The 19,594-nt window shown below is 51.2% G+C and overlaps 1 protein-coding gene across 1 annotated transcript in view; it reads right to left on the reverse strand.

Moving 5' to 3' along the window:
- LOC115390991 (myomesin-2) overlaps positions 1–9,090 on the reverse strand; it is a 36,658-nt gene extending 27,568 nt beyond the window's left edge. The window contains 8 exon segments of the mRNA XM_075410422.1: positions 307–345; positions 428–516; positions 3,146–3,238; positions 4,382–4,536; positions 4,730–4,871; positions 5,332–5,412; positions 6,465–6,594; positions 9,018–9,090. Of these exon segments, the coding sequence (XP_075266537.1) occupies positions 307–345; positions 428–516; positions 3,146–3,238; positions 4,382–4,536; positions 4,730–4,871; positions 5,332–5,412; positions 6,465–6,571 (706 nt within the window). The 5' untranslated portion in view covers positions 6,572–6,594; positions 9,018–9,090.
- Between the last annotated feature and the right edge of the window lie 10,504 nt (positions 9,091–19,594).

Below are 19,594 nucleotides of genomic sequence, written 5' to 3' on the forward strand. Positions count from 1 at the left end.
GAACCAGTCACGGTTCTCCGAAAGACTCCAAGAACCCAGAGACCCAGCAGCTCCGAGAGAGAGGCCACCTGCCGGCGCTCCATCAGGAGCCGGTGGAGCAGAACATCGTCTCACACACACACACACACACACACACACACACCACACACACACACACACACACACACACACAGCTTCCTGGACAGTGTTGGAACCTCTGGCTTCCTGCCAGGATGTGGGAACAGGAAGTGGACTGACGGGTCCTGAACTCCGTTAACGGGGCTCAATCTGAGGTCCCTGCCCCACAACCCCCACCCCCATCCTCACCCAGGCCGAGGTGGCAGGCCTCTCCGGCTCCCGACGGTCCTGTGAGGAAGACAGGTTTGGTTAGAGGTGTGGAGGAGGGAATGGGGGGGCAGGGGTCGGGGAAAGGGGGGCGGAGCCTCACGCTTCACGATGACCGTGGCCTTGCTGGTGGCCGTGCCGTGCTGATTGGTGGCCACGGCGCTGTACTCGGCGGTGTCGCTCACGGCGCACCTGTAGAGCCGCAAAGCACAGGAAGCAGTCAGTCTGCTGGCCTCAACTCCACTTTCACAATAAAAGCCTTCAGACCTGCACGACTACCTGTCAGAGGTTTTCCTGGCGTTGTTCTAAAGATGTCTGTTTACTGAGAAACACGACCAACAGCCGGCAGCGCCCTCTAGTGGCTGAACAGGAAAACTACATCCAGAACCACACATTAGAACGGCTCTTCAGAACCGGTTCTCCAGAACCAGCTTTCTAGAACTAGCTCCCCAGAACCGGCCCTCCAGAACCATTTTTCCAGAACCAGCTCTCCAGAACCGGTTCTGGAGAACCGGTCCGTCTGCTCACAGAGGAGCTCGCCGTGTTTAAAGCTACATGAGACTGGCGGCGAGCGGCGACCCTGAAGAGGAGACATGAGCCTGACAAGAGCAGAAATGTGACCTTTGACCTGAAGAGGGACTATTTTAAAGCGCATGTGTTTCCTCCTCAGCTGTGGAGACGAGGACTGAAGCCAGTGGGACAGAAGAGGACGGACTGAAGGACGGGGGAGGGGGGGGAATTCCCGGCTCATATGACCTGAAGGGTCAGCATTCAGCACGACAGCTGAGCGTCTCCAAGATGACGGCGAGGAGGGGGCGGGGCCGCCCCCCCCATTCACACTGCTCTGAGCCTCGTCACCGTCTGGGGTTTTCAGCCTAGTGGCCGCAGCTGGAACTGCAGCTCTGACAGCTGCTCTAGTTGTGTCACCATTAGGGAAGTTTTGGAGACGAGTTATTGTCAGACAAATAATTGCGATTGACGAATAACTGCCTGTTGTTCCTGGTTTCTTTCTTCATGATATCGCAGCACTGAGCAGCGACTTTAGACGGAATAACGAGAGGCTTTTGTTCAACACTCCGGGGCTTTACTGGAACACATCAAGGACTCAGAGCCACCACATCTCACCGGCTCACAGCCCGAGAGCCACGCCCCCAGCAGCCCCCCGGCTCCTGGTGAAACAGGAAGTGAAAATAAAAGCAACACAAATGAATGCTAGAACCCAGGAGCAAGGCTAATGAGCATAACTGACAACTAGGTGAACAACAGGAACACAAATAAACCCTTAAAACAGCCTGAACGGCCCACAGAAAACCTTCCCAGCATGCCCTGCGGCACAACAGCCACCCTGCGTCGCTACAATATTATAATTAGCTTAGCGGTGTTAGCTCTGTTGACCGGCACTTTTTTACGGCAAGGTTTACAGATGGCTTCCTCCTGGTCTCCCGGGCTCTCCGGTACCGTAGGGCTTAAAACCGAAATGCCTCCACAGCGGTGCCCTGGCACCAGGACCTCCTCGCCCTCTGTGCTATTAGCCTAGCCTCAGCTAACCGTCCACAGCCGAGACCAGGCGGAGCCAGCAGGGGGCGCTGCCGCTGCTGGCCGCCGCCACAAGTTTATGCAGCTTTGTGGATAAAATAAGTGATTCACGGTGATCCCGAATGTGAAAAATAATCGCAATGGGCGAATATTGTAATAATTGTGACCCTACCCTACCGACAGCAGAACTCTGGGCTCTGGGTTCTGGGTTCTGGTTTCTATGTTCTGGGTTCTGGGTTCTGGTTTCTATGTTCTGGGTTCTGGGCTCTGGGTTCTGGGCTCTGGGTTCTGGGTTCTGGGTTCTGGGCTCTGGGCTCTGGGCTCTGGGTTCTGGGTTCAGGTTTCTGGGTTCTGGGTTCGGGGTTCTGGGCTTTGGGTTCTGGGTTCTGGGCTCTGGGTTCTGGGTTCTGGGTTCTGGGTTCTGAGTTCTGGGCTCTGGGTTCTGGGTTCAGGTTTCTGGGTTCGGGTTCTGGGTTCTGGGTTCTGGGCTCTGGGTTCTGGGTTCTGGGTTCGGGGTTCTGGGTTCCGGGTTCGGGGTTCTGGGTTCTGAGTTCTGGGCTCTGGGTTCTGGGTTCAGGTTTCTGGGCTCTGGGCTCTGGGTTCTGGGCTCTGGGCTCTGGGTTCTGGGTGCTGGGTTCAGGTTTCTGGGCTCTGGGTTCTGGGCTCTGCTTTCTTGGCTCAGGGTTCTGGGTTCTGGGTTCAGGGTTCTGGGCTCTGGGTTCTGGGTTCTGGGCTCTGGGTTCTGGGTTCAGGTTTCTGGGCTCTGGGTTCTGGGTTCTGGGCTCTGGGTTCTGGGTTCTGGGTTCTGAGTTCTGGGCTCTGGGTTCTGGGTTCAGGTTTCTGGGTTCTGGGTTCGGGGTTCTGGGTTCTGGGTTCTGGGCTCTGGGTTCTGGGTTCTGGGTTCCGGGTTCTGGGTTCCGGGTTCGGGGTTCTGGGTTCTGAGTTCTGGGCTCTGGGTTCTGGGTTCAGGTTTCTGGGCTCTGGGCTCTGGGTTCTGGGCTCTGGGTTCTGGGTGCTGGGTTCAGGTTTCTGGGCTCTGGGTTCTGGGCTCTGCTTTCTTGACTCAGGGTTCTGGGTTCTGGGTTCTGGGTTCTGGGCTCTGGGTTCTGGGTTCTGGGCTCTGGGTTCTGGGTTCAGGTTTCTGGGCTCTGGGTTCTGGGTTCTGGGCTCTGGGTTCTGGGTTCTGGGCTCTGGGTTCTGGACTCTGGGTTCTGGGCTCTGGGCTCTGGGTTCTGGGTTCTGGGCTCTGGGTTTGGGGTTCTGGGTTCGGGGTTCTCCCTCCTACCTGCTGATGATCAGGCTGTGGACGCCGTACTTGTTCTCGATCTTGTACTTTCCGGGAGCGTTCAGCGGCTCCACGGGCAAACCGTCTTTATACCTGCAACCAATCACAGCCAGTCAGTCCGTTAGCAGCACACGCACACACACACACGCACACACACACACACACACACACACACACACACACACACACACACACACACACACACACACACACACACACACACACTGCAGTGCCGTGTCTCTCAGTCCATCTGGAGCTGGAACCATGGATCCTCACATCACATCCTGACGAGTCCTTCGAGACGATCGAGACAGCGGATCGAGACAACGGATCAATGCAGCGGATCGAGACAGTGGATCGATGCAGCGTTCGAGACAATGGATCGAGACAGCGGATCAACGCAGTGGATCGAGACAGTGGATCGATGCAGCGGATCAAGACAGTGGATCGATGCAGCGGATCGAGACAACGGATCGAGACAGCGGATCAACACAGTGGATCGAGACAGTGGATCGATGCAGCGGATCGAGACAGTGGATCGATGCAGCGGATCGATGCAGCGGATTGATGCAGCGGATCAAGACAGTGGATCGATGCAGTGGATCGAGACAGTGGATCGATGCAGTGGATCGAGACAGTGGATCGATGCAGCGGATTGATGCAGCGGATCGAGACAGCAGATCGATGTAGTGGATCAAGCTGATGGATGGAGACGGCGGATCGGAAGAAAACTGCTCATGGTGAGAAAAAAGCTGATTTGTTGTTGAGCTGGACGGAATCCGCCACTGCCCCCCGCCCCCCCTAGAGACACTCAGCTCTCTGCAGGACCACTTCCTGTTTGGTCTCAGGTTCTTTTGGAGCCTTGTTATTGTTTTAATGAACGGAGGGAGGCGGAGTTTAATCTGCGCCGCAGGAATCAAACCCGGGTCGACCTGTCGACCCCTGGAGGTCACCGTAAAGGTCAGGGGAAGTCGGCCTGTCGACCCCTGGAGGTCACCGTAAAGGTCAGGGGAAGCCGGCGTGACTTCAGCGCTCGCCAGGTTTCTGCTTTCGTTCTTTTGTCTGAATTTCGGGACGTTCAGCAGTGAAATGCACTGGAACGGCGTTGTGGACGGCTAAGGACGGAGATGCCGCTGAGGACGGAGATGGGGACGGGTCTCATGGTCCGGGTGTCCCGGTCAGGATGGAGACGGGGACAGGTCTCATGGTCCCAGCGCTCCGGGGACCGGGTCGCACCACTTGAGGACGGGTCTGGGGTTCCCCTGCACGGTGCAGAACAGCTTGACGGGCGTCTTCTCCCACACCGTGTGCGGCCGCAGCGCCACCAGGAAGTCCGGCATCCGGGGGACGTCGTCCAGGAAGTCCGGCCTCCTCCTCATCATGTCCTTCACCTACAGGGGGGACAGGGGGACAGCGGGACAGACACACCAGCCTGAGGACAGAGACATCTGGAAACATCAAACGGCAACGAGAACCGATCCTCAGAGCAACGAATGAAGGAAGAGAGTCATGGCGTCAAACCCTGGGTTTGGAACCCCAGAGGCCCTGCCCCTGGCCCCGCCCCCTCCCGGCCCCGCCCCTCACCTCCATCTGGATGGCCAGGCTCTCCACCTGGGCCTTGGTAGCCATCCTCATGCGGTGCAGCTCCTCCTGGATCGCTGCCAGCCCCTTCCCCACGCTAGCGCTGACCCGCTGGTACTCCTCCGTCCCGCCGTCCTCCTCCGTCCTGCCGAGACGCCCGGGCAGTCAGCTGACGCTCATGCTAGCTTCTAGTGCTCATCCTAGCTGCTAGCGCTCATGCTAGCTGCTAGCGCTCATGCTAGCTGCTAGCGCTCATGTCTGATGCCCTGCCATCATTAATCGCCACCCCTCACTGATCACACTGAGTTTCTGTTCTACGAGACTCTTATTTTGAAAAGGTCTTTTCACTGCTGTGTCCCCTGGCGGCCTCTAGGAGGTCCCTGCCCCACACTTTGAGAACCACTGCTTCAATGTAAAGTTTTAATCTGAGAGACGTTTTCAGGACAAAGTGGGAAAAAGTGTTAAGAGAAGACTGACGCACGTCTGAGTGGACTCAGAGAGACGCTGCGTCTGTCCTCCTCCGTCTAGACGGAGGCCAGGACCCCCGGAGCCCGGGTCAGGACGACCTTTGACCCCAGACAGGGCTGGCGGTGGGAGGGACTCACCTCTGCCGGAACGCCGGCACGGTGTAGGCTGGTTCCGCCATCGCCTCGGTGGTCTGGGCCTGCAGCTGGACGCTGGACTTCCTGTGGAGGGACGGACAGTCCGGAGGGTGAGGCGGGCTGGGGACATAGTGGACACGGGGGACACGGGGGACATAGTGGACACGGGGGACACGGGGGACATGGTGGACTCCAGCCCGGCAGAAGCAGCTGCAGGTCCCTCCATCCGTCAGTCAGAAATATCAGCGACCAATCAGATGAAAGGACGAAGCACGTCCAGCTCCACAGCACTCTGAGGCAGTGAAGCATGCTGGGAAATCAGCCGTCTGGATGTGGGTCAAAGGTCAAGGCGTCCTCTCAGCAGCTGCTCCAAGACAACATGGCGGCTTGGTCCAGGAAGACCTGCTGATCCGGGTCGGCCCGGACCCGGCGGTCTGATGGGAGCTGTTCACCACGGCCAGAGGAAAGCTAGCAAAGCGCCGCTGCTCCACGGCAGCGGCGGCGGAGCGGCGCCGCTCAGAGGCCAGCTGCAGCGGAGCAGCAAGAGCAGCTTCAGAGCGTCAGCAGCAGAGCATCATGGGACGTTTGGACCCACCGCAGCCACGCGGCGTCACGCTGCAGGAAGGCTCCCCGGGACTCAGTCTGACTCACGTTAGCATGCTAGCCTGTTAGCGCATTAGCATGGAGCCTCACAGCGGCTCCATTCCTGACGCAGAGCCGTGGTTCCACCATGAGCGTGGAACCAGCGTCCACATCGGCCGTCCTCATGTCAAGGACGCGTTGGGCGTGGCGTGAGGATGGGGTGGACGGACGGAGTGGATGGACGGGTTGGACGGACGGGGTGGACGGCGGGTCGGACGGCCAGGAGCTTTATTTTTATCCAGACCCAGGATTTCTGGAGCTGAAACGTGAGCCGGCTTCAGGACCTGGAGGACGCTGGTTCTCCTGGTGGGTTGAGACAGTCTGGTTCACTGTCCTCTGGTGTCCCACATGTCCACAAGCATGTCATGACCGGGTCTCTGCTCAGACCCGCTCATCCCGTCCAGCTGCTCCATTGCGAAGCGGCGAGCTCGGAGCCAAGCGAAGCCGCAGTGCCGTCGGGCAAGGTGCCGGGCGGGGCGGCGTCGCCCCGTTACCTCTGGGACTGCTTCTTCACCACGCGCTCCGTGTGGCGGAACGCGAAGTCGGTCTTCACCTGGTCCGAGTACTTCCTCTGGTACCACGGTACGACCCGGGAGGCCATGATGGAGCGGGGCTAGAGACCGGCTGGGGGACCGGGAAGGACCGGGGGAGGGGGGGGGACCGGGGAGGACCGGGGAGGACCGGGGTGGGGGGGTGTGAGGTGGGGGCGGGGGGATGGAGTAAGGAGGGGGGGGACAACCGGACACGTGTTAAACACGGCGGACTGGACAGGACCAGGACGACTGTTTTTAGCCTCAGACTCTCATGGAGACGGTTCTCTGTCCCGCTGAGGTCCAAATGACTGTTCCTGAGACAAAACAACCACAGAACACAAGAACAACACCACAGGAACCGCAGAACTCACCAAGACCATCAACACCACCAAGGACCGTAGAACCCAACAAGACCATCAACACCACCAAGGACCATAGAACCCACCAAGACCATCAACACCACCAAGGACCATAGAACCCACCAAGACCATCAACACCACCAAGGACCCTAGAACTCAAGCAGCCCATCAGTCCTGTCCAGTTCATTTATAAAGCACTGCTAAAAACAACAGTGTGACCAAAGTTCTGTACAAACAAAGTAAAACAATAGAAACAGACATGAAAATATTAATAAGACAGAACTGACAACTTCTCAGTAAAACAGTCTGACACTGGTTCTAAGACAAAGAAAATAAGTGAGTCTTAAGACGGGACTTAAAAACAGGAAGAGACTCCGATCGCTTTATGCTCAGAGGTAAATCACTCCACAGTTTGGGACCAGCGGTAGAAAATGCTCGGGAACCGCTACGTTTGAGATTAGTGTCAGGAACCGTGAGTAGAGCCTTGTTTGCTGATCTGAGACGACATCCTGGCACACGAGGCTCCAACAGTTCAGACAATGTGAAGACAGGTCCATTCAAAGATTTGAAAACAAGTAAAAGAACTTTAAAATCAATCCTGTAGCGGATAGGAAGCCAGTGAAGAGACGACCACACTGCCGATACCTGGTCGTATCTTCGTGGCCAGTTAAAAGGCGAGCTGCGGCGTTTTGGACGAGCTGCAGACGCTTCAGTAAACTCTCCTCAATGCCGACGTAAAGAGTGCTACAGAAGTCCAGCCGAGCTGAAACAAAAGCATGAATCAATATTTCAAAGTTGTGTCTTGAGAGGAAAGATCTAACCGTAGCAAGTTGTCCCAGATGGAAAAACTTGACTTCACAACAGCACTGATTTGCTTATCAAGGTTGAGCTCATGGTCCATTTTAACACCAAGGCTGGTAACAGCGGCCTGAAACTGAGTTAACAGGTTAACTGCTGGACTTACCAGGACCGACCAGAACCTCAGTTTCACTGTCATCGAGACACAAAACATGTTCTGACCTCCAGTCCTGAGTGGCGTGAATGCGCTCCAGAAGCCGAGCAGCTCTGAGTGAATCTTCACTTCAGAGGTTCATAGACTAGACAGTCATCAGTGTAGAGATGGAAAAACACACAAAACCTCCGGAGAACAGATCCCAGAGGAAGCAGAAGTAAAGACAAAAGAAGTGGCCCTAGGACGGAGCCCTGTGGCACGCCGCACAGCAGAGGGACTGAGGACACAGAATCACCAAGTCCGACACAAAAACTTCTGTCTTTCAAGTAGGAGCCAAACCGCTCTAAAGTGGATCCCTGAATCCCAGCCAGGTTTTCCAGGCGGGACAGGAGGATCTCAGGATCCACTGAGTCCAACGCTGCAGTCAAGTCCATAAAACTAAAGGAACCAAATGTCCAGTCAGCAAACACAAAGATGTCGTTAAAAACTCTCAGCAGAGCTGTCTCAGCGCTGCGGAGACTTTTAGAACCCGACTGAAACCCTCTGGGATCTGCTGCTGGTCTGAAAAGCTTTCAGCTGGTTAAAAACACGTTTTTCCAAGATTTTAGACAGAAATGGAAGTTTGGAAATCGGACGCGAGTTTGCAGGATCTTTGAATCAAGGCCAGACTTTTTTTAACCATGGCTGAACAGCAGCATGTTTCAGTTCTGTTGACCGCTCCACTCCCAAGCTTCCATCAACATTATAAAGACCTGTCTAGCTATCTATCTGTCTATCTATCTGTCTATCTATCTGTCTATCTGTCTATCTATCTATCTACCTATCTATCTATCTGTCTATCTATCTATCTAACATGATGTAGAACAAGAGCTGCGATAGAAGGAAACACTCTGAACAGACGAGCAGGAGCAGGACCAGCAGAGTCCCTCAGTCCGTCTCTTAGTCTGTTCCTCAGTCCGTCCCTCAGTATGTCCCTCAGTCCGTCCCTCAGTCCGTCCCTCAGTCTGTCCCTCAGTCCGTCCCTCAGTCTGTCCCTCAGTCCGTCCCTCAGTCCGTCCCTCAGTCCGTCCCTCAGACCTGTCCTTGCTCTCCTGGAGTGTCCAGCAGAAGGACCTCAGAACCCTCCTAAAACCCGGAACGTTCCACCTGCCGCTCGGCACCGGGACCAGAACCCGGGACCCGGATCCGGAACGCCAGACTCACCCTGAGAGACGAAGCAGCGGAGCGTGATGCCGCTCGGGACGCTCCGGCAGCAGAAATGTCCCCCTGGCCCGGAATGCCGACCCCTTCCAGCCCATGTATGGACGCCTCCAGGCTATAAATAGACCCGTCCTCGGTCCGCGCCGTGGACATGAAGACGGGGCAGATGTGTGGAAATGTCCCTCCCCCGTCCTTCATTCACCTGCTTTCTGATGCTTCAGTGAGGAAACCGTCCCGGAGCGAGACGGGCTGCTGGGGACGGGCTGCTGGGGACGGACTGGGGACGGACTGGGGACGGACTGGGGATGGACTGGGGACGGACAGGGGACGGTCCTGTCCACACTGCAGAGCCTGGAGACTCTCTCGGCCTCGGAGGCCTTTTTAGGCTCCTGGAGACGAGCGCTCCGGGACCCGGGTTATTTTTACCTGCAGGTCCCGGGGGACGGCGAGACGCCCTCGTCTCACTGGACGAGAGCAGAGCTGCTATTTTTACCACAACCCGCCAGAGCCGGGGACATGAGACGAGACGTCTGTCTCCGTCTGAGAATACTCTGCTGCTGGTTTCGGAGGTCTGAGCCGGGAGCGAACGTCTTCACGCCCCTCTCGTCCTCCGTCACTTCCAGAGCAGCGAACCAGATTCTGAAGACCCCCAGGGACGCCTGCAGGTCCAGCAGGTCCACCGCCGCCCCCATGTCCCCCTCCCACCTGGAAAACAAAGAATCCTACGTCAGGATTGTGTGCAGCTCCGCCCTCATCACGGTACTCACAAGCTGATGTCTCCCAGAGGACACCCCGGTCCTGACCAGGTCCTGGACTTCCTGACCGGCAGGCCCCAGACAGGAAGTCCATCATCCTGAAGTCTGCTGTCCACAGCGCCGTGATTGGTGGTAGGCCAGGCGGGGACGAGGTGGCCGGCAGGAGGGAGGTGGACAGTCTGCAGACAGGTCTGGAGACAACAACCTGGACACGAGGACGAAGAGGACACCCGTCAGCCTCGGTTGATCCGGGACAGGAAGAAGCTTTAAACACCTGAGGGTTCGTCTCAGTGGTGTCCTCACCTGGACTCTCCACAACTCAGGTGGTGACAGCTCAGCAGGGGTCCATCAGTGAGTCCACCTGACCACGAGTCCACCTGACCACTGAGTCCACCTGACCACGAGTCCACCTGACCACGAGTCCACCTGGCCACTAAGTCCACCTGACCACGAGTCCACCTGACCACGAGTCTACCTGACCACGAGTCCACCTGACCACTAAGTCCACCTGACCACAAGTCCACCTGACCACGAGTCCACCACTGAGTCCACCTGACTACTGAGTCCACCACTGAGTCCACCTGACCACTGAGTCCACCTGACCATCTGACCACTGTGGAGGACTGTAAACACCTGCAGAGAGGTTAAGACAGCCACAAAGACCACCAGAACCCCCCCCCCCCCCCCCCCCCCCCCCCCCCCCCAGGACGGAGGTGTCAGAGTGTGACATGCAGGTCCGCCGGATTTAAGAGCTCTTCTTCCCCTCAAACTCCTGAACCACTGAACAACAGCGCCCCCCAATGGGCACTGACCCACACTGCACATTATTACTATTATTATTATTACTAGTGTTGAAGTCAGTCTGTTGCACCGTCAGCCGTCCCGCACACCGCTGGACTCCTGACAGCCGCACATTTTCATTATTACACAACTGTAAATATGTACACAGCATATAGCCTGTATTTATAGCCTGTATTCACTAAAGATTTTATATATATATATATATATATATATATATATATATATATATATATATATCCACTGTTTGCTTTGCCTTTGGTTTCCCGGTGAGAGAGAGAGAGAGAGAGAGAGAGAGAGAGAGAGAGAGAGAGAGAGAGAGAGAGAGAGAGAGAGAGGGGGCTATTAGTAATCATCTCACCAGGATAATAAAACGGGACCAAGATTTTAACCAAATAAAACAACAGTTTTTATTAACCAACACACAAATACTACAACAACGTCAACATCTCAATAAAAAATTATTCCTTTTGCCTTTTTCACACACAGAAAATGTCGATACAGTTTCAGCAGTACAACAGAAAGTAGCATCACCCATCGGTATTTATGAAAAAAACGTCAATAGTGCAAATAAGGTGCAAAGTACTATTATTGGCTCTTAGCTCTTGTCAGTGAGTTTATGTCTTGAGGTCCGCTTTTGGCCCTGGATATCGTGAGCAGTTATACTACAGTAAAAAAATACATTTTAAAAAAATACCTGAAAATGCACAGCAAATAACACAAAACTTTAAAAACACACACGCTGCGTCAAGACGACCAGCAGCATCTGGTTCAGGGTCTCTGCTTTAAACAGCTCCAGTCATCAGGGCAAACAGCTGCCGTCATTCATATTATATACATATTTTAGTTCCATTAACACAGTCAGGATTTATTTCAATTGACTGATTGAAACGCAGCGCTTCTTTATCCGAGAGGCTGCGCTGACTCTGCCAGAGCAGGAAATAAAATATCCATCTCAGCCAGGGCCGGTTTTAGCTCTGGGCAATGTGGGCGACCGCCCAGGGCGCAATCTCTGTGAGGGCGCACGAGAAAGAAAAAAAAAATAGTCGCCAGTTTTCCAGACTTGCGCTCATTTCCATGTCAAGTTAGTGGTGTGAGCGCGGGGGCGCCCTCATTTTTGACGCCATGCAGTTTGTGTGTCCGTAGGTCTGTCCGAAGAGGGGGGAGGGGAGGGGAGGGGGGTCAACGAGCGACTGCAGAAGTTGGCAAAGGGGGCGGTGGTGCGCGGTGGCGCGGGGAGGGGGAGGAGGAGGGGGGGGGGGGGGGCAGACTGATGCCAACACACACTGCTTCAAAATTAATTGTATTTCATAATTAATACAGACCCACACGTAACTTACTGGGTTATGTGGAAAAAATGGGGGGAAAAAACTTTGTTTACGTCACGTGACTCCGGACTCCGGTTGATTTACGGTGAACCGTGACCGGAAGGTGCTGGCGAAACGTGATGTTTTGATCATGGATCCAAGTAAAAGACCAAAGAAGCCATCAGGAGCCCAGTTTAGAAAAAGAAGAAAAGAAGAAGAGGAGAAACGGGCAAAAGATAAAGGTATGCATATGAGTGATGTGAATGACATTAAAGGCCATTTATTAGCATTTTTTCTTGTTACCAAGCCACAGAAGACGACTGTATGTGGTAGCTGATTTAGTTTTGCTGAACTACCAACTATTGTAATTGAGGCATCATGTCATGCAACTAATTTCACTCAGAGGCAAGTTTGTGTTTCTAATGCAACGAGAAGTGCAAATTCACACAGACATCCTGCCCACATAGCAAAATTAGTCTGGCCCAGTAGTGGCCCACACATCTCACTCACACTTGGCCCACATACCGCAATGAATTACGGCACTTGGGAGGGCCACCTCTGGTTGCCACATATTGCCCATGACTTTGCCATGTCTCAGCCACCTATTTAGCCATATGTGGCCCTGTCCTGGCCCAGTGTTGGGCGAGGTAAGTTTTAGTTTTTCTCCCAGACGTCAACCACCTGTATGACCACAGCTGGCCCGAAGTAGGACCAGACAAGTTTCAGAACTGGTTCCAGATGTCAGCCTCAACTAAACCGTAACCGGGCCACTTCTTTAATACACTCACTTGCTGTGTTTGGCCCAGAAAACAAAATGCTCCAACAATGGACAGTTTCAAATATTTATTTATTGATACAATTACAATATCATCTTAAAACAGTATATAAAATTAACAAGTTTAATACTATACATTTTTAAAAGCAAAGCAAAAGTTTTATACAACATATATACCACACTGAATACAAATGCCCCCCAAAAGTGAGATATGTAGTTGAAAACAGTAATGAAGCAGCAGAAATAAAGTTTGGGGTAAATGGAAAACTTGTGAAGGACTGGACAAAGCAGAAGTTACTCTTACTGAAATGAATACAACAGAACAATTCGATGTAGTATAGTGTATAGTGGTTGTATAGAGTATAGTGGATGTTGAGCACATACAGAAGTCCAAACAGCATAGCAGTGTGAGTAGTCCTTGATGCCATGCAGGATGATCTGATCCTCCTGCACCACAGCCAGGTCCGTCAGATCCTCCCCTTCTGGTATTCTGAGGATTCCCACGTTCAGTCCCCTCGTCATGTCGTCCTCCATATCTGTGGGCTCCTCAAAGATAAAAAGAAAAACAAAAAAAGCACTGTTAGAGTTTTTACTTGTCTGCAAGTTCCAAAAAAAAGACATTTAACTCTAAAGTCCACTGGTTTGCTCCTGCTAAATCCATGTTGTCTCACATGGGTTTGGAGAGACTTTTTGAGGCTTGAAAAAACACACAATCACTGTAAATGCAAAGGAGAGCTAAACTTCTTCCATCATGACCACGGCTGGTTCTGTAGTGTTCAAGTGTTCTCCTGTGTTTCCCGTGACAGAAGCGCAAAACTTACCTGTCCATCTCATCCGCAGCCAGGTGGAGCAAATACGATGACCTACAACATAAAATCTCATATTACTATAGTGACAATGGTTACAATACACTCAACCATCATAACTGTTTTGATTTTCTAGAGGCATGCACATACACTAATACTAATGCACTGATAATATAGTTTTTGGGTCAAATTCAACAATTTGCAGGATTTAAAAGCTGAAAAATATTTTAGGTGGGCTGAGGGCAGCAGCATTGTACTGTATATTTCTCAACTAAATTGAAGACTTGGGGCGAATCCCAATTCTCTGCTTAATCCTCAATCTTACTCCTCATTCCTCAAAATGCGCGCTCCCGTGAAGTTAAGTGGTGTCCCATTCCTAAACAAGTTGAGGAAAGGAGCGAGACTAAGGGACGTTATCTCCCTTAATTTTGAGATTCTACCAGACCTACCATGGAGTTAAGGAGAACCCAGAATGCTTGTTAAATAGTTCGTTTTGCTGTTATTTTATTAATAAAAAATGGTGTATATTACTTTGGGAGTAGTTGTATTAACTTTCTATCACAGATAATAAAGGCTATTAGAAAGAAATCAAGAAAATTCATTAGAATGCATTTATTAACAAGGTCACACATGCAAAATGTTAACCATTTCTAATGCAGGGCGCATTACTTACAGTTATAAAGGGCGTTGTTATGGATCATTGACCAAAATTATCACTGCTGCCACCCCCACCACCCCCCACCACCATCGCGCTAAATTCTGCAGCGCCTTGACAACGGAGAGGGGAAAAAAACAGCGGTCCACGCGTGTGCGCTCTCTCTCTCCTTCGGACGGTCCAAAGAAGCGTCGCGCGAACCACTAGCACCCTCCCGACGGTCCAAAAACTCCCCGCCGCGCGCTCCCCCCTGGCTAAACTTTTTTGCTGCAGGAAACGCTGCACTTCTGGCTTTCTTCTACCCTCTTGCGCAGTGCTGCCCCCTGTGGTCCAAGGACGTAACTGTCTTTAAGGGTTGTCCCATTTCCAAGTGACATTACATTCCTTAACACTTGTTTTTAGGAGGCACTTAATTTGAGATTGAGGATCAAGGTTGAGGAGTGAGGATTAAGCAGAGAATTGGGATTGGGCCTTGGACCTTTAATTTAATAAAAATAGTGAACACCATTCTGAAAAATGCTTGTTTTTGAATTAGCCTTTCAATGTCAGAAACATGCATGGAATCTGTACTGACAGATTTACAAGATTGACAGATTTAATCCTCCCGCCCGCACGCACTCTGCTCCTTGCACCCCCACCCGCGTGCCCCACGTGACCACCCCATCCGCGCACTCCTCTCCGTGCACCCCAAGCACACAAACCGACCGTCTGCCACGCCATCCCCCCCCCCCCCCCCCACCCCCCCCCCCCCCCCCAAACATCTGGGTAGTATTCATATCACTCGGTGACTTACCTTTTCTGAATATGTGAGCGTGACTGAGCCCAGACTGAAGGAATACGTCGCGTTCAGCTGCAGAAACTGGCGGACAGCAGAACCGCCGGGGCTGTTTGAATGCACGTTCAACGTGCTGACGTCATCAGAAATGTCCAATGAGGAAAAGTATCATCGGTTCAAATTCCTAATTCCACTGGAATCGTTTTAATAAGTTTGGAAAGTTTTCTTTAGTGAACACAACATAAACATAACATCTTGAGTTATCACAACTGTTTCAATAATTTGAAGTCCTGCTGACTAAAATTCTTAATTTATCATGACTAATTGGTAGAATTATTTTTAACGGTGTACAATTTTAAAAGAAGAAAATTATATAAGGACCAAGCAAGTAAAACTTGTTTATGGAAGTTTGAAAGATGAACAGGATTTTTTTCAATGTTATAGTTACACTCTAGAGGAAATTTTAGGCCTCCAACCAGATAACATGGCTAGACATAAAAATCCACATTTTTTCACAACAGTTTGACACATTTAATCTTAAATTTTTTGTTTAGAGTATCGAAGTCTATGAAGTTGAGTCCTTCATTCTCATATGTATTCACGACAACAGTTTTTTTCCAAAAATATTTAAAAAGCATCTTATCCATGCACTAGATGGTTTTATTATCAACATATAAAAAAAAACGGCTGCGTAGGTGAGTCTAGAGACTCCCTCTGCTTTTGATTTAAGTATTCTTGATTTTCAATGATGCTGTGGCTAATGCTTCACTTTATAAAATAGTCATGAATTTTGTACTTTTTTTCGGATTTAAAGCAATACTATGCAAGATTTGCTTTAGCGCTCCCCCTACTGGTCTCCTGTGAAAGCTCACTGTCGTAAACTTCCTCCGCATTACCCCCCCCTCCTGCTCCGGCATGCAGAGAGCTTCCCACTCCAGTTTCCTTGTTTTCCGCTCGTTAGACAAATTTTTTTTTCTGTCTTTTTGGTTCTGCCATCCGTGAGCACCTAAGGGTGGCGTTGCTAACGCCTAGCGAGGGTTTCATGTTTGTTTTACGCGCTTTTGTTAAATCTTCTGCAGCGGCAGTTCCTCGCGCTGCCCGGAAACTTCTTCTGGTTGCTCCCTCAGTCGCAGACATGCCTGCCTCGCACACTCAGACTAATTGGAAAACAAACACACTCGGAGAAATGCTGCTTTCAGCTCAGTGCAGCGAACTTACTGGCGCTCACGTCTACTAGAGGAGGTGCCACTCCTCTTTATTTTTCAGTTACCAAACGGAAATTAGAACCAATCAACACATCATGCAAAGATCGTGTATTGCAACACAATGACAGATATCGCACTCCAACAGCTTTTATACTTGTAATCCCGTATGAGTGCCGTAAAGCAGGTTTGTTCTCGCGAGATGTTGTCGGGTCCGCTCCTCTGAAATTGCAAGCGCTGTTTTCAGGACTCAGACCCTGGGGGGAGTGAAGGGACAGGCGAATCACCGTGACAAGTGTTTGTTTACCCCCACAGGGATTCTGAAACACATTTATTGAGGTAAAAAAGTTGCAAAGTTCTGCTTTAAGTTTGAATAGCAAAAAATATATTATAAGCAAATAGTAGGCTGCAGCAGTAACAAAACTGTAATCTTGAAGTTATAAATATTATGTATGCTATATGCTAGAATGAAAATAAGTGGTTTGAATGATAGTAAATGGGCCCAAAATCTTCTCCAGGAAAAAGTGTGATTTTTATTTGTCTGCTGATGTTATTGAAATGTCAACATACATTAAAAAAATTAAAATCTTTATCAGATTTCACAGAATGAATGACATGAATGAGAGCACAAATAAATTGATCAGCCTCGAGAAATAGGCCAAAAATATTGTGCATTAAAAGAGGCCAATTAAAGTTAATGGTATTTCGGAGGTCAGGGGCCAAAAGTATAATCTGTTTTTCTGACCAAACCAACAAACGAAAAGGGAAAAAACGGCTCAATTTTCCTTTTTTCGTTTTCAACCAAAAAACAAAAAAAAGGTTTTCTCTTTCTCAATTCAAAACCAAAAACAAAACCAACTCAAGCAAATTACGGCCGAATTTTGTTTTTTGGATTTCAATTTTTCGTTTTTTCGTTTCAGGTCTCAAAACGAAAAAACGGAAGCACGTGACCCCTGACGTCACGGGTGAAATGGACTCCCTACCAAAATAAAAGCCTTACTAATAAATGGGAATAAAAGATAAATTATGTCAAATAGCGTTTTTATTTTTGCACAGCATTTATTGGATACACTACTAGGCTTGTAATAATGTTGGAAAATAATTTTTTAAAAAAAGCGGCAGTGTCACACACTGATGTACAGTTTTCCGCTATGTGTGTTAATCGCTTGGCATCATAGCATGTTCTCTATGTGGTGTGATAGCAGGCTAACATTCATGCTGGTACGTTAATGCTCGACATTAAACAGCTTTATGGCTCCAATAAATAAGCATGTTTATATGCTTATGATTAGATGTTCACGTACAGGTACAGGTACAGGTACGTATGTATGTGTGTGTGTGTGTGTGTGTGTGTGTGTGTGTGTGTATTTTGGGTTTCCATATACATTTGTGTGACTGTGTACACACAGGTCTATACACATGTGTGTATATATAGAACGAGAGAATGTTGATCTGTAAGGCTGTCACTAATTAAAACAGACGAGTGACAAACAGGTTGAATAGTTTTCTGTTCTTTACAGGAACTGAGATCACAGTATTCTGCCTCTACAGTAAGTTCTCCTCACCGGTGTCCTCCATGGACCTTCTGTTCTCAGTCTTCTTCCAGTGCTGCTGCAGTCCTCTGCTCATTGTCATTTTTTCTGCTCAGATGGAACATCCAACATTTAGGAGGGCCCCCAATTGGGACCCTTCTCCTGAAGGCCTCTGCTGAGGCTCAGGCTCTGGGGCCCCAGAAGGCCGGCTACAGGACCAGACCAGCAGAGGAGGTGGAGGAGGCGGCCCGGGCCCACGTCCACTCCGAGGGTGGAGACGTCACCAACGCCACCCTGGTGTTCAGCCGGTGGAGGGTCCAGTTCGGCCGGTACCGGGGCCAGACCTTCCACTGGCTGCTGGAGAACGACGTGGGTTCCGCAGTGAACCTGGTTTCCTCCCACCAGAAGGAGCGACAGAGGACAGGGTCTCAGTCCCCACTGATGGCCAACAAGGTGAATGACTGGACCTGATTGATTCTGACATCCAGTCTGACTGCAGCAGCTCTGACTCTGTTTTGTGGACCTGCAGGACGCCCTCACCCGGTACTCCTCAGCATACCCGGACTTTGGGGAGGCCGTCAGGTTCCACAAAGCCTTTGAGGAGGCCCGGGTGAAGTCCCTCCAGCCGGGACAGGAGGGACAGGCCCTTGTTGGCTTCGGGGATTTCAAGTTGGAGACCCTGCAGAGCCTGTACGAGTCTGAGGACCCCAAGAAGATCCGGTATGTTTTCACTGTGATACATTTCAAAACACTGACATGATCGAACATCTGCTGGATGATCAGTGAAGATCTCGGTCGCCTGAGGACCTGCATCATCTGCAGATTTGTCAACTACCTGCGACGGAAGGCGCCAGCTCCAGGCGCGCAGATGGAGAACGCCGTCCGCTACGTTAGAAGCTGAGACAGGCAGAGGAGGAACCCTGCTGCTGCTGCCAGGACCTCATCCTCCTCCTCCTCCTCCTCCTCCTCCTCCTCCTCCTCCTCCACTGTGAGCAGCAGCTCTGCTTCTGTCTCGGCTTCAACGCAGGCTCCCAGAGCTGCATCCCAGTATGTATTTCATTGTGCCGATGTCTGTATATACTTGTTGTTATCACTCTTGACGTCATGTTTCTGTATTTCCATTCCAGCCTCCTGCAGACCAGCTCTTACCTCAAAACAACCCACAGATGAAGAGCTGGTCCAGGCGGTAGTTGACGCAGAAGAGTGCAAGTATTTGTCAGAGACAGACTGACACATGGAACATGTTGATAACAGAAACCTTGAATACGTGCTGACTTGTCTTTTCCTTCTGCTTTATAAATGTTTCTGAATGACAGCGGATCAGCAGGAGGGAGGTGGCGCTGCATTGCCGTAAGAGGACCCGAGGAGTGGAGGAGACCAGCAGGAGGATTAAGGCGCTCATCGAGGAGATGGACAGTGGGAAGGGGAATAGGGAAATCTGGGAGTACCGCTGCTGGACCACGAGCGCATCCAACAGGTCTGGATAGACCAGCAGAAGCACACGGCCTGTATTCAGGACCCCGAGGGCTTCCCTCTGTACGTAAAGACGGGTCCACTGAAGAAGGGTGGTGCGGAGCTCTGCTGCTGCCGCTGTGCTCGTGGCTCCACCTCCCTGGAGTCCTTCCACCTCCATTTAAACCGCTTCATCCCAGGTGGGCTATTACTTTTCAGGCAAACTGCTGTTTGAATTATTTTTGTTGTTCCAAATGCATAGAATTCATATTTTCCTGCCCTCCAGGGACCAGTGCCAGTGATGCACACTTCCAGGCGTATCTCCTGGAAGGCCTGATGCGCTGGAATGAAGACCGGATGGAGGAGGCAGGGAAGGGCAAGTCTGACATGAGGACTTACAGCAGCACTGAGAGGGAAGCTCTGGACCGCCTCAGCCGCAAAGTCCTCAAGGCGTCCTCGGATGAGCGCTACCGGCCTCCTGGGACCTACACAGGCGTGGATGATTCTTTATTATCAACTCATA

Source organism: Salarias fasciatus, chromosome 6 (assembly GCF_902148845.1).
Source record: "Salarias fasciatus chromosome 6, fSalaFa1.1, whole genome shotgun sequence".
In the NCBI taxonomy this organism is placed as follows: Eukaryota; Metazoa; Chordata; class Actinopteri; order Blenniiformes; family Blenniidae; genus Salarias; species Salarias fasciatus.